Source organism: Prionailurus bengalensis, chromosome D1 (genome assembly GCF_016509475.1).
Source record: "Prionailurus bengalensis isolate Pbe53 chromosome D1, Fcat_Pben_1.1_paternal_pri, whole genome shotgun sequence".
Classification (NCBI taxonomy): Eukaryota; Metazoa; Chordata; class Mammalia; order Carnivora; family Felidae; genus Prionailurus; species Prionailurus bengalensis.
The window spans coordinates 109,759,093-109,769,973 of record NC_057346.1 but is presented as its reverse complement, the minus strand read 5'-3'; the positions used below and the strand labels follow the sequence as shown (position 1 = coordinate 109,769,973).

At 53.0% G+C, this 10,881-nt stretch overlaps 1 protein-coding gene across 1 annotated transcript in view; it reads right to left on the bottom strand.

The window, feature by feature from the left end:
- Positions 1–4,029: 4,029 nt before the first annotated feature.
- The window catches only part of PACS1 (phosphofurin acidic cluster sorting protein 1), a 155,184-nt gene continuing 148,332 nt past the window's right edge, over positions 4,030–10,881 (bottom strand). Inside the window, exons 20-24 of the mRNA XM_043582584.1 lie at positions 10,061–10,103; positions 9,667–9,802; positions 6,974–7,200; positions 5,641–5,760; positions 4,030–5,487 (exon numbers count right to left, since the gene is read on the bottom strand). Of these exons, the coding sequence (XP_043438519.1) occupies positions 5,372–5,487; positions 5,641–5,760; positions 6,974–7,200; positions 9,667–9,802; positions 10,061–10,103 (642 nt within the window). The 3' untranslated portion in view covers positions 4,030–5,371. The remainder of the gene's footprint in view (positions 5,488–5,640; positions 5,761–6,973; positions 7,201–9,666; positions 9,803–10,060; positions 10,104–10,881) is intronic.

Sequence of the window (10,881 nt, the reverse complement as noted above, 5' to 3'; positions counted from 1 at the left end):
GTGGGAAGAGCCACGTGTTTGGGCCTGGTGCAGGGAAGAGGGATGTGATTACTGCAAGATCAGGTGTGGTTCAAGGGTGATGAGCATGGGGGAGAGAGCAGCTGGAAGTGAAGTGAAGTGAGGGGTAGTGGGGCTGGATGTGCAGGCCCAACAGACCACGGGTTGGGTGGCTATAGATAGCCACTGAAGGGCTCTAGCAAGGGGGTAAGGCACTCTGGCTTATGTTTGGGAACTCTCTGAGAGGCAGAATGGACAGGGGTCACTGTGGTGACACAGGACAACTAGGCAGCTTCTGGCTTAAGTAACAGGATGGATCCTGTGTTATTACCAAAACTGGGGAGGATAAAGGGAAATCAAGAGTTCTGTTTGGGCCGTGCTAGGTTTGAGATGTCTGTGAGTATTCAAGTCATGTAAATGCTTAAAAATGAGAGTTAGAGTTGGGACAGAGAGGGTAGGGGGAGCTCTCTGACCTTGAGCTTCCTCTTTGGTAACAAGGAAGTATCAGCTGGATTGATTTCCTAGGGCTGCTGGAAGTAGTCCATGAAATAAACCACATGAAGCACTCTGGCAGCAGGCTGACTAAAGAAAAATGCCCTCGGACGATGTTGAGAGGGCTGTCCGTGCCGTCCATCCCTGGACATGGCAGTGGGTGATGAGAAGTAGTTTAACAACAGGGATCTGAAATCTGCTATCTAGAAGAATTCCAAATACTGGATATCGAGGAAAACCTTTCATTCCTTAAGTGTAGGCTATGCTTAGTGGCTTCCTTCCTAAGAGCACAGTATGGAAGGGGGTGTGACTTTACTAGTCAACACTACCTTGGCTGACAAATCGTGTTGATGGCAGGGACCCTTGGCATGATGTGCTGGCAAATTCCAGTCGAGGGGCATTCTACAAAATACCTGACCGGTATCCTCAAAACTGTCAAGGTTATCAAAATTAGGGAGAGTCTAGGAAAATGTCACAGCCCAAAAGATTACATGTAGCGTGGTATCTTGGATACTGGATATCTTGGATTCTGGAATGCATAAAAGGCTTCAGGAAAAAACTAAGGAATTGGAGTTAAATATGGACTTTAGTTTATAATAATGTGTCGATGTTGGGTCATTAGTTCGGATAAACATACCATGTTAACAACAGGAAAAACTAGGTGAGGGGATACAGAAACTCTCTGTTCCATCCTTGTAACTTTTCTGTACGTCTAAAACTATTCTAAAATAGAAGTTTGTTTTTAAATTAATAATAAAAGCAGCCTAGAGTTGGTATACAGGTTAGACAGAGGTCCTTCCACCTTCTGCACCCAAATGCCAGCCTTCGTCTTTAGAGAACGTTTCTGGCAGCCCAGTCCAGCTTTCACCCTTGAGGACTGAGCAAGCCATCTCAATGCGTAGATAGGAGTTGCCTTGTTTTTGGAATTCTGGAAACCATTCCTACACAACCTTTTTCCTTCTCTTTGGAGTCTGTCTTCTTACTCCAGGGCCTATGAGAAAACTCAGGTATGCTTGGGGCTGAGGCATTAAAGTGTCTGAGTGGTGCATCTGGACTGGGGACTCCATTCTAGCAGCACAGGCCTCTTCATTCACTCTGTCAACAGATATTCATTGTGTACCTATGATGAGCCAAGAAGTATCCTGGGTACCAAGGATATAGCAGGTAAAAAAAAAAAAAAAAAAATTCCTGTTTTCTTGGAGCTTACTCTCCAGTGGGGAGAGACAAACAAATGAATAATTAAGTGCCAAGGAGTGAGACGTGCTAATAAGGAAAAATAAAGAAGGGTGAGAGAAAAGGGAGGTGCTATTTTAGACAGGTTGAGCAGGGAAGGCTTCTCTGAGGTGACATTTAAGCCAAGACTTCAATGAGGGAGCAAGCTGCATGGACCTAGAGGCAGGTGCAACAGCTTGTGCAAAGACCCTGAGGCAGAACGTGCCCGGTGTGTCCGAGGCATGTAAAAGAGGCCAGCGGGAGAAGGGCAGAGTGAGAAGAGAGATCAAGCGAGGAGGTCAGATCATATAGGCTTTGTGGGTTATGATGAGGGCTTTGGATTATAGTCTTAGTGGGATGGAAAGCCATTGGACAGTTTAACACAGACTGATTAACATTTAAAAAGCTCTCTCTGGCTGTTGTGTGGAGAACAGACTACAGGAAGAGTACGTGGAAGCACAGATAGTTAAGAGGCTATTAGAACATCCAGACAAGAGATAACAGCAGCAGTGAGAGGGGTAGGGAGCTGTTGGGTTCTGGATCTGTCTCAGGAAAGCCTACAGGATTTGCTGGTGGACTGGATGTTGGGTATGAGAGACAAGAGTCAGTGGTGCTTCCAAAGGGTTTCGCCTCAGAATGGAAGAATAAAGGGAGAAGTCTGTGCACAGGGGAGCATTTCATACCACAGGGCTGAGTGTGGGAGAGAGAAGACCAGAGGCCGGAGCTCTGTGTTCCCCAGTGTTCTGAGGCTGGGAAGCTGAAGAGGGTAACTTAAGGGAGGTCAAGAAAGGGCGGGTCAGAGAAGTGGAAGGAGAGCAGAGCGCTGTCCACAGGTCAAGTGGAGAAAGTCATTCTAACAGGCAGTGGGCATGTACAGGACAGGCCAAGCAAGAAAACAGACCCTTGGATGTGGCCACTCAGGTCACTGGTGACCTTGGTAAGGGAGCTTCTGACGGGGCTGTTGAGGAGAAAAGCTTGCAGGAGTGCAAGTGGAGGCGGGGAGCATGAACAACGCTTGGAGAATCTCACTTTAAAGGGAGCAGAGCCATGGCGTGGCAGTCAGAGGGGATCTAGAAGCAGAGAAGTTGTTTTCAACCAGGGAGCCGTTCCTGCGTGTTGGTGTGCAGATGTGAAAGATCCGGTAGAGATGACGATGACGGCAGGAGAAAGGGGGCAACTGCAAGAGCAAAGCCCTGGAGGTGGGAGGAGGGGAGGCCCAGGACGTGGAGTCAGACGCAGCAGGCTGGGGGTTTATGCCTCTTCCTCACCCTCATCTTTCCCATCATCTGCTCGGTCTCCTCAGTTCTAAGCTGGACCCACACCTCTCCCGCCTGGGACTCCCGTGAGCCCCCAGGTCCCCGCGGCCCCTGCACTGCCTGAGCCCTCTCCCACTGCCTCCCACCCTGGAGGCCTCTCCTGGAGCTTCCACTCTGCCCCGAGGCCACACTCACATCTTCTCTAGCTCACCTTAGACACAATCTGACTTCTGGCATTTCCTCTCACGAACCAAACTTGTTCGGTAACTAACATGCAGACTGCATTTCTGGGACACTTTCATAGACCTCACTGGACTCTTCCCCTTGGGAGGCAGGCATTATTTCCATGTTTCAGGCTCAGAGAGTTTGGTGCAGGGCCACACTGCTGGGTCCCAGAGTCTCCCTCCAATAGGTCATTAGACCACAGGGCTTGGGGAACCAGTGACAGCCCATCCTACCCGGTCATACACTCCTCTGTGGCTGTGTCCTGCAGGGCAAGGATGCCAAGTCCCAATCTCTGGGCACTTCACCACGAGAGGAAGGTTGGTGTGCAGGCCTCTCTTCTGGGAGTGTGCAAAGAACCAGGCACCCAGAGAGCAGGGGCTGTGACTGTGTTCCATCTCTAAGTTAAAGGCAGGCAGGAAAGCCAACCTAATGACAGACCCCAGCTCCACCCTCTCCCCCTAGGCCTCAGACTTCACCAGCATCCAAAAACTATGGCAGGACATCAGCCTAGTAGACGGAAAGAACCCAAGTTCTAATTATCAATCAGAAGACAGAAACTGCCCTTGACATGTCACTGTCTTGGGAAGTGGGATTTGGGGATGGTGAGTCCCAGAGAAAAAAGGTTATTTTGGTGTGAGAAGAGTGTTATTTCTGTTTCTGACCTCTGCTTGCCTCATACCGGGAAAGACAGCTTCATGCCTGTTTCTATAATTAAGGAAATGAGAATGCGCTTCTTCCAGCCATTTGAGAGGAGTTGATTTTGAGAGGAGTCGGCTGTGTTGTGCAGAGGGGAGAGGGTCGGATAGATCCTGCATCACAGTGAGAGGCATAGAAGCCCAAGCCTTGCTAGTTGGTAAGAAATCACCAGTTTATTGAATGAAAAACCCAACATCCACTCAGTCCCCCAAACCCCACCCCTCTCCGGCCCCAAGAGAGCAGCTCAGCCCAGGAGATGCTCTGGACAGCAGGGCTGAGCAGGGGTATAAGGGCTGGAGGAGTTTGGGGAGGTATGGAGAATGAGAAAAACACTTTTCAAAATGAAGTTCTGTGCAAAAACTTCTAGAAGGGGTGAGGGCAACGGTAAAGCTCTGGAGGTGCTGGGGTGGTGGACAGAGGGCTGCGGCTGGGATGGCGGCCCTGCGTGCTCAGCTTCTCCTGAGAAGGCTGATGGTCGAGGCTGAGGAGTTGGCTCAGACCCCCATGGCAAGAGGGAGGGTTTGGAGCCTGCTGGAGAGAGACCTGGCTGGGAAGGTGGGCTCTCTGTCCAGGTGGGAGGTGGGGAAGAACACACTAGGGAATGGGACACAAATGGACATGGTGGGCACGGGGAGATGTAGGGTCACAGACAATATGCCGGTGGGGGTCTGCCTCCCATCTGTCCCAGTCTGGAGTTCAGGAAGAGGCAGGCTGTGCTGGAGGGCAGGGGGTGGGAGGCAGAGGGAGGAGAGTCATCAACAAGGGGGAGCCACAAGGACAGCGACTGGTGCCCAAGCGAGTCACATGGAACCACCAAGAGACTGGCTGTGCAGAGAACCAAAGAAACACTCAAGGATGCTCGTGACATCTAGGGGGGACCTGGGGGTCAGTGAGGAAGTCGTGCATGGGGGAGACCAGGAAGGCCCCTCCACCCCAGAAATACATGGCATCACCACAGAAATGCGGTTCTGGGGGTGAGGGAGGGGTGGGGCTGCTCCTGTGATTGTGGAGGGGAGGGGGTCCCTTGGGCTCAGGGTGCCCCTCCTATCCCACACTGGGAGAACCCACCGGAGTGGGAAGTGGCCCTGGGCCCCACTTGAGGGGGCGACAGGTTGGGCAGCTGGCAGAGGGATGGGGAGGGCTGGATTCCCTGCTGTGGGCCAGGGTTCCAGGTTTCCTATTTCCAGGAAGGAACTGGTGCCATGTGGGGAGACTGGAAGTCGGTGAAGGGAGGCCCAGAGGACTCAATTCCAGGGATGGGTGCCAAAAGGCAAAATCGACACGCCCCGGCCCGGAATGGGAGGGAGAGGACTGAGCAGGAGGGAGGGGAGCAGCGTCCCCACTGGCAGTGTCCTTCAGGACTGGGCAAGAGAGATACAGGCCTCAGGGCCAGGAAAGGGGACGCTGGACCCAGGCCTGCTGGCCTCCCCCTGCCCGCAGGCGGTGAGGCTGGTGGCAGTGCCAGGAGGGAGAGTGGCCAGGAGATAGTGCCCTCAGGTGGCCTTGCTGCCACTGAATAGTCCCACTGGAAAGTGCTTGACATGGGTGGGCCACTGGGCCGCCAGCTGGAAGAACTTGATGTCACTCCACTCGACTCCGTCGATGGACACTGGGGTGACAGGGGAAGGAGGGGGTGACCAGGGCTGCTAAGGCCACCTCCCCAGGGTCCCTCGGGGAGGGCCATCGCCTCCCTCCCCGCAGAGTCCCCTGCCCCTCTTCTTCCCGCCCTGCCCAGCACCCCTCCTCCCGTGTCTCCCCGTACCTCTCAGCATGGTCTGCTGCTGCTTGGCAGAGCAGATGAGGCGGCTGATGCCCTCGATGACCTGGCTCTTGGAATCTACCTCCTTTTCTCGAGGTTTCTTGCTCAGGAAGATCGTGGGAACTGGAAAGCAAGCAGAACCACCTCTGTCACAACCCTTGGAAAAGTATTCACCCCCTCCCCTCTCTCAGCCCCACCGGCCCCTCTTCCTGTGTGTGTGTGGTGGGGGAGATGATCTGCTGATGGACATCCTCTCTCCCCAGCTCTGGGTAGGCAGGCAGCACGTACCAGGATCTTTGAGTCCTGCCCCCTCCCAGCATAGGCCTCTCCTTGAGCTTCAGTATCATCAACTGTGTAACGAGGACCTGGGGCCAGTTGGGTCGCTGAGGTCCCTTCCAGCTTGGGTGTTCTAGGTAGCCTGTAGGGCAAGGAGCCTGTGCCCTTGGGCTCCTGCCTACTCAGTCGCACCCACGTAGGGCCGAGTCTGCTGCGGCTAGGAGGAGGGAGGCCACACCAGAGTGTCTGCACCATCTCTGTTCTAAGGATGTCGGGGCAGCAAGGAGAACACATAGAGCTGTCAGGCCTGCCCTTGTTGCTCTGGCTTTTGGCCTGGCACAGTCCCCCGCTTGCCCTCAAGAGGAACTCTGTGGAACAGAGGCACGGACAGAAAGGGGCCCAGCTGCTTTGGGAATGCTCTGAGGAGGAAGGGTCCAGCGATTAGAGAAAGCCCCTGACAGCTGGGCGATGCGTGGGGCTGGGAGGGCCCACGGGTCACCTGGCAGACTTGTCTGCTATGGCAGGTGCACAGCCAAATCAGCAGAACAGACGGCAGCAAGCTCTGCCCTAGCCCTGGCCTGGTTGTGGGGATTCCTGCCTCATACTCTCAGAGCATAGGACCCAGGCCACCCCCAACTCTACCTCTAGTGACTTAAGTGCCCCATCTTATCCAAAATGGGCTGTACTCCTCTTAATTCTTAAACAACAAACATTCTGCTTCATGGGGACACAGTGATGTCCTCCTCTGTCACATGGTCCATCCCTGAGGGTAGTGGCTGGAAAGGCTCCCTACATTATGGCAGCACTAACTGCCTTGGCCCCTAAGGTGCTGATGTTCAGCAGGTAGGGACCAACTGCTCACTGGGAACATCCATTTCCTTTGTTAAAGAAGGAACGGCCTTGTCTCGCAGGTGATGCAGGTCCCTGGGCTGGACCCCATGATATGTGTGCTCTTCACCTTCATCCAAAGATCTCCCAGAAGCAGATTCTGTCCCAGGCCCTGAGAGGAGATGGGGAACCCCGGTGGCCCCGACTGTCCCTGGCCTCAGATGTCACTTACCTTTCTTGTTCTTCTCTTTGGTGACCACAGTCATTGCCATGGTACCGGAAAGCTGGGCCTCCCCACCATGGGGCAGGCGGGAAACCTGCACTGAGCGGAAGACGCTCTTGAGGGTGTTCTTGGAACTGGCGTCCCTCTTGTCACCTTCCCTTCTCCGCTCACCAGGGTGGCCCAGCCAGTAGTCCACCTGGAGGCCAATCACGTCCCCATATGGGCTGTTGGGGCTCCTGAGGAAGGGGAACAGTAATGGAGAGTAGGCTCTGCCTTCAGTTCCCAACTACATGGCCAGGTTGGAGGGCCCGGGGGAGACTGCCAGGCTCTGGGAGGGGTGAGAGGAGGCGGCAGATTAAACGGCTCTGGGTTCCCTCCAGTCTGATGGAATTGGTTCGTGTGGGAAGGGAGAGACAGGCTGATCGGAGGACAAAGCCAGGAGCAGATAAAGACCTGAGACACTGTGAGGGAGCCAAATACAAAGTCACAGGGCGATAAGGGAAGCAGAGAGGAAAGGAGCTTTAGGAAGAAAGCCTGCCTGCACGCATACATACACACACTCATATGCACACACATACACCCCCCCAGCAAGCACGTATGCACACATATACATACACGTGCACATACACATGCACACATATGTACACACCCAACAAGCAGAGCCCAGGCAAAACCCAGCCAAGGGCTGGAGAGATTAAGTGGGGCAGAGACAGAAACACCTTGGCCAGCTCCACAGCAGCCCCAGGAGGGAGAGCTGATGGTTGCTGACCTGCAGCTTTCTCTTATTTATGGCACTTCTGGCTCAGGGATAATTTTAGCTCCGAGGGGAAAAAGGGCTGATGTTTTCTTGAAAGGAGGCGTCAGACACAATAGGTACACAGGCTACAAAAGTCATCTGACATTTCTTTCTGCCTACTTTCAGTGATTCCATTAAAAACCAGCTTAAATGGGATAGAAAAGGAGGTCGAAGTTAAGGGCTGGTCCCCAGACCCTCAGGAAGCCTGGAACCGTGAGGCATTACCGGCTGTGTGGGACTTCCTCCTTTCCCGCACCGTCCCTTCCATAAACCAGTAGAGACCACATGATGGGAAGTGAAAAGGGGAGGAGAGGGTGAGGGACGATGAGGGTTGGGATCCGAGGTGCAATGCAGGCTTCTCGCCATCTAAGAACATTCATGTTCTTCAGGGACCATGACCCTGTCATTGGTGTTTCTGGGACAACCACAGGCTAGTGCCTCCCCTCTCTGCTGCTGAGGACCATTCCCAGGAGAAACACAAAGAGGTAAGGCAGAAAAAGGGAAACAGGGAGGAAGAAGGTGCAGGAGCCCATTTCTGTTCCTGACTCACACCTGCCCTTTTCTCACCTCCCAGCCTGCTCCCTCAAGCCCCCTGCAGGAGCATTCTGCTCCACACTCCGTCTGTCATCTCCTCCTGTTCTCAGGCCTGGCATGAGAGGTGCCTTCTGAGAGGCCACCCTGACTGCCTGATCTAAACTATGGGTACTCGAGATCCTAAAGAAATTCCTTCTCCTTTCAGAACCATCCCCCTACTATTTTTTCATAGCACTTACTGCAACCTACACAATTTGAAAGTTTTTGCTGCTCTGGCATTGCCAGGACCCAGAAGCCTGAGCTCCGGGACTAGGATGAGCCTTTCTTATTTGCTGCTACAGCTCCAGTGCCTCAAACGGGCACTCTGCTGACAGACAGACTGAATGCATGAGAGAAGGCAATAATACCTCCCATGTGCCAGGTACCAAACCATACAGGTTCTTATTTAAGCCTCACAAACTGTGACATGGCTATTTCACTCTACTGACAAAGATGAAAATGAAGCTTAGTAATTTGTCCAAATGACAGATTCTTTGCTTGACCAAACTTTAGAAACTTTAGTCTGGCTCCCAAACATTTTCCTAGGCTCGTTTGTGTACATCTTTGTAAAATCCAGTTAGCAAGAACCCTGCTAAGACAGTTGGCAAGAGCCCCCACCCTCCCCGTCTGATCACCTGGGATACCTGCTCAGGTTCCTCATCCGCCACCACCCCCAGAAGATGTCTGACACCCTGACCTGTCTTCAGCAAGAATCTCCCGACCCCTAATGTTTCTTCTTAGTCATTTTCCATCCACACCTGCTCCCTGGGTAGAAATCCCCACTTGTTTCGGTTGTGTTGGAGTTGAGCCACCGCCCCTGCAAAATCCATGGCAGTGCTCCCTACACCTGTCTCAATGATCACACCTCGATGTGGTCTCTCTCACTGAGCCTTAGAAAGTGTCGTTGAGTAGTTAGTTCTTTACCAAAAGCTAATGTAGCGGACCTAACACAGAACCACGACTCGAACCCAGGTGTGCAGGACTCCCATGCCCACACTCTTTCCCCCTCGCTGGACAGTCCCCCAGCAAGACTCCAGTACAGCACTTTACAGGTTACAGAGGGTCTCTCTGTCATTTGTCTCATTCAATTCTTTTACCTGGGAGACAGGGTAGAGAGTATCCTCCATTGTTCAGGGCTGTTCCACTTGCCCGGCTAGTGACCGAAGTCTCTGAATTCGAACTCCAACGTCCTTGCCACTAACCTGCCTTCTACACTCAGTGTAACATCACTGTTATACAATGCTGCAGGCGGGGGTGAGGGGGCAGTCAGTACGGTTCCTGGGCCCTGAGGGAGAGGGTCGGTGGGAAGGAGAGGTATGGGCAAGAGCCTTACCCCACAACGGCGAGGGCACTGCTCATGGACGGGGACGAAGGAGGAGTGGCTGTGGTATCTCGGCTCAGGCCTGAGCTGGAAGGCGGTGATGTGGAGGGCACAGTAAGGCTGACCACAGGTGAGTCATCCCCATCACCTGTCAGGGGGACAAGCACAGGGGGACAGCCAAGGGGTCAAGGTACCCCTCTGTCTCAGCTGTAGCTGAGCTTTTAACACCTCCCCACCACCCCCTGCCGCCGCTTCACCCAGGAAGTGAAGGTGGCCACAGTTTTCCTGCTCAAATTCTGACTTAACCTTAGGAGCCCCCAAATCTTCACCTTCTGGCCTGCTGGACTAGAGATGAGCCTAGAAGGCATCACCTCACTTCACAGAAGCAAAAGAATCCCAGCCTCACCTGCAGTAGAGGGAGAATCTTCAACCAGACCCACCTTCACCACCTGAGAGAAAGAAGAGATACCGCATTAAGTCCTCTCACTAAAGCTGGACACATTTTGATCCAGTTGGAAGCAGGTGTTTGGACACAACAGCCATTACTATATATTATTTGATCAGAGGCTTTTAAAATCTTTGCAAATCCAGAGCAGCCCAGATCTGTAAGATACGTATAAAAGCCCAGTTCCAAACAATGATGTGGGGGCACATGAGGCCTTGTGGCTCATCTCTAGGGAGGGCAAAAAGCCACCTTGAAGGCAGGAACCATTTCAGTATTCTGATCTCATTTCTTCTAAGATCACGTGGGTAGGAGGCCATTTTCCCATGTCAGAGAAGTAAAGAACCGCTCTGAGAAAGCTTAGTAAGACAGGGTGTTGCAGGGGAGGAGCTCTCTGAAAGCCTGCCTGTTGCACCAAGCAGGGGAACACGCTGATGTGCTGATACCAGCTTCCTCCTTTCCAGATCTGTTGGAATCTGGGACAATATGGATAAGGAGGTGATCCCAGGCACCTTCCTGCCCCTTTCCTGCCTCAAGGAAGTGGTATTAATTTCAGCTTCCCAAAGGATTTTAGATTGCTCATAGAGAATTCTGGGAAGGACAGAGGGGGCCCTCCAGCGGCCAGCAAAGGGCACAGCTAGAAACAGATTAAATGTTACAGCTGTGACTTGAAGTGACAGGTGAATTCCTGTGAAGTAGCAGGCCAAGGGCCTAGCACCCGGCAGAGGTGCAGCAGAGCTGAGAGGTCACAGAAGCTGCACCCTGGGGACTGACAGGGAGTGGAG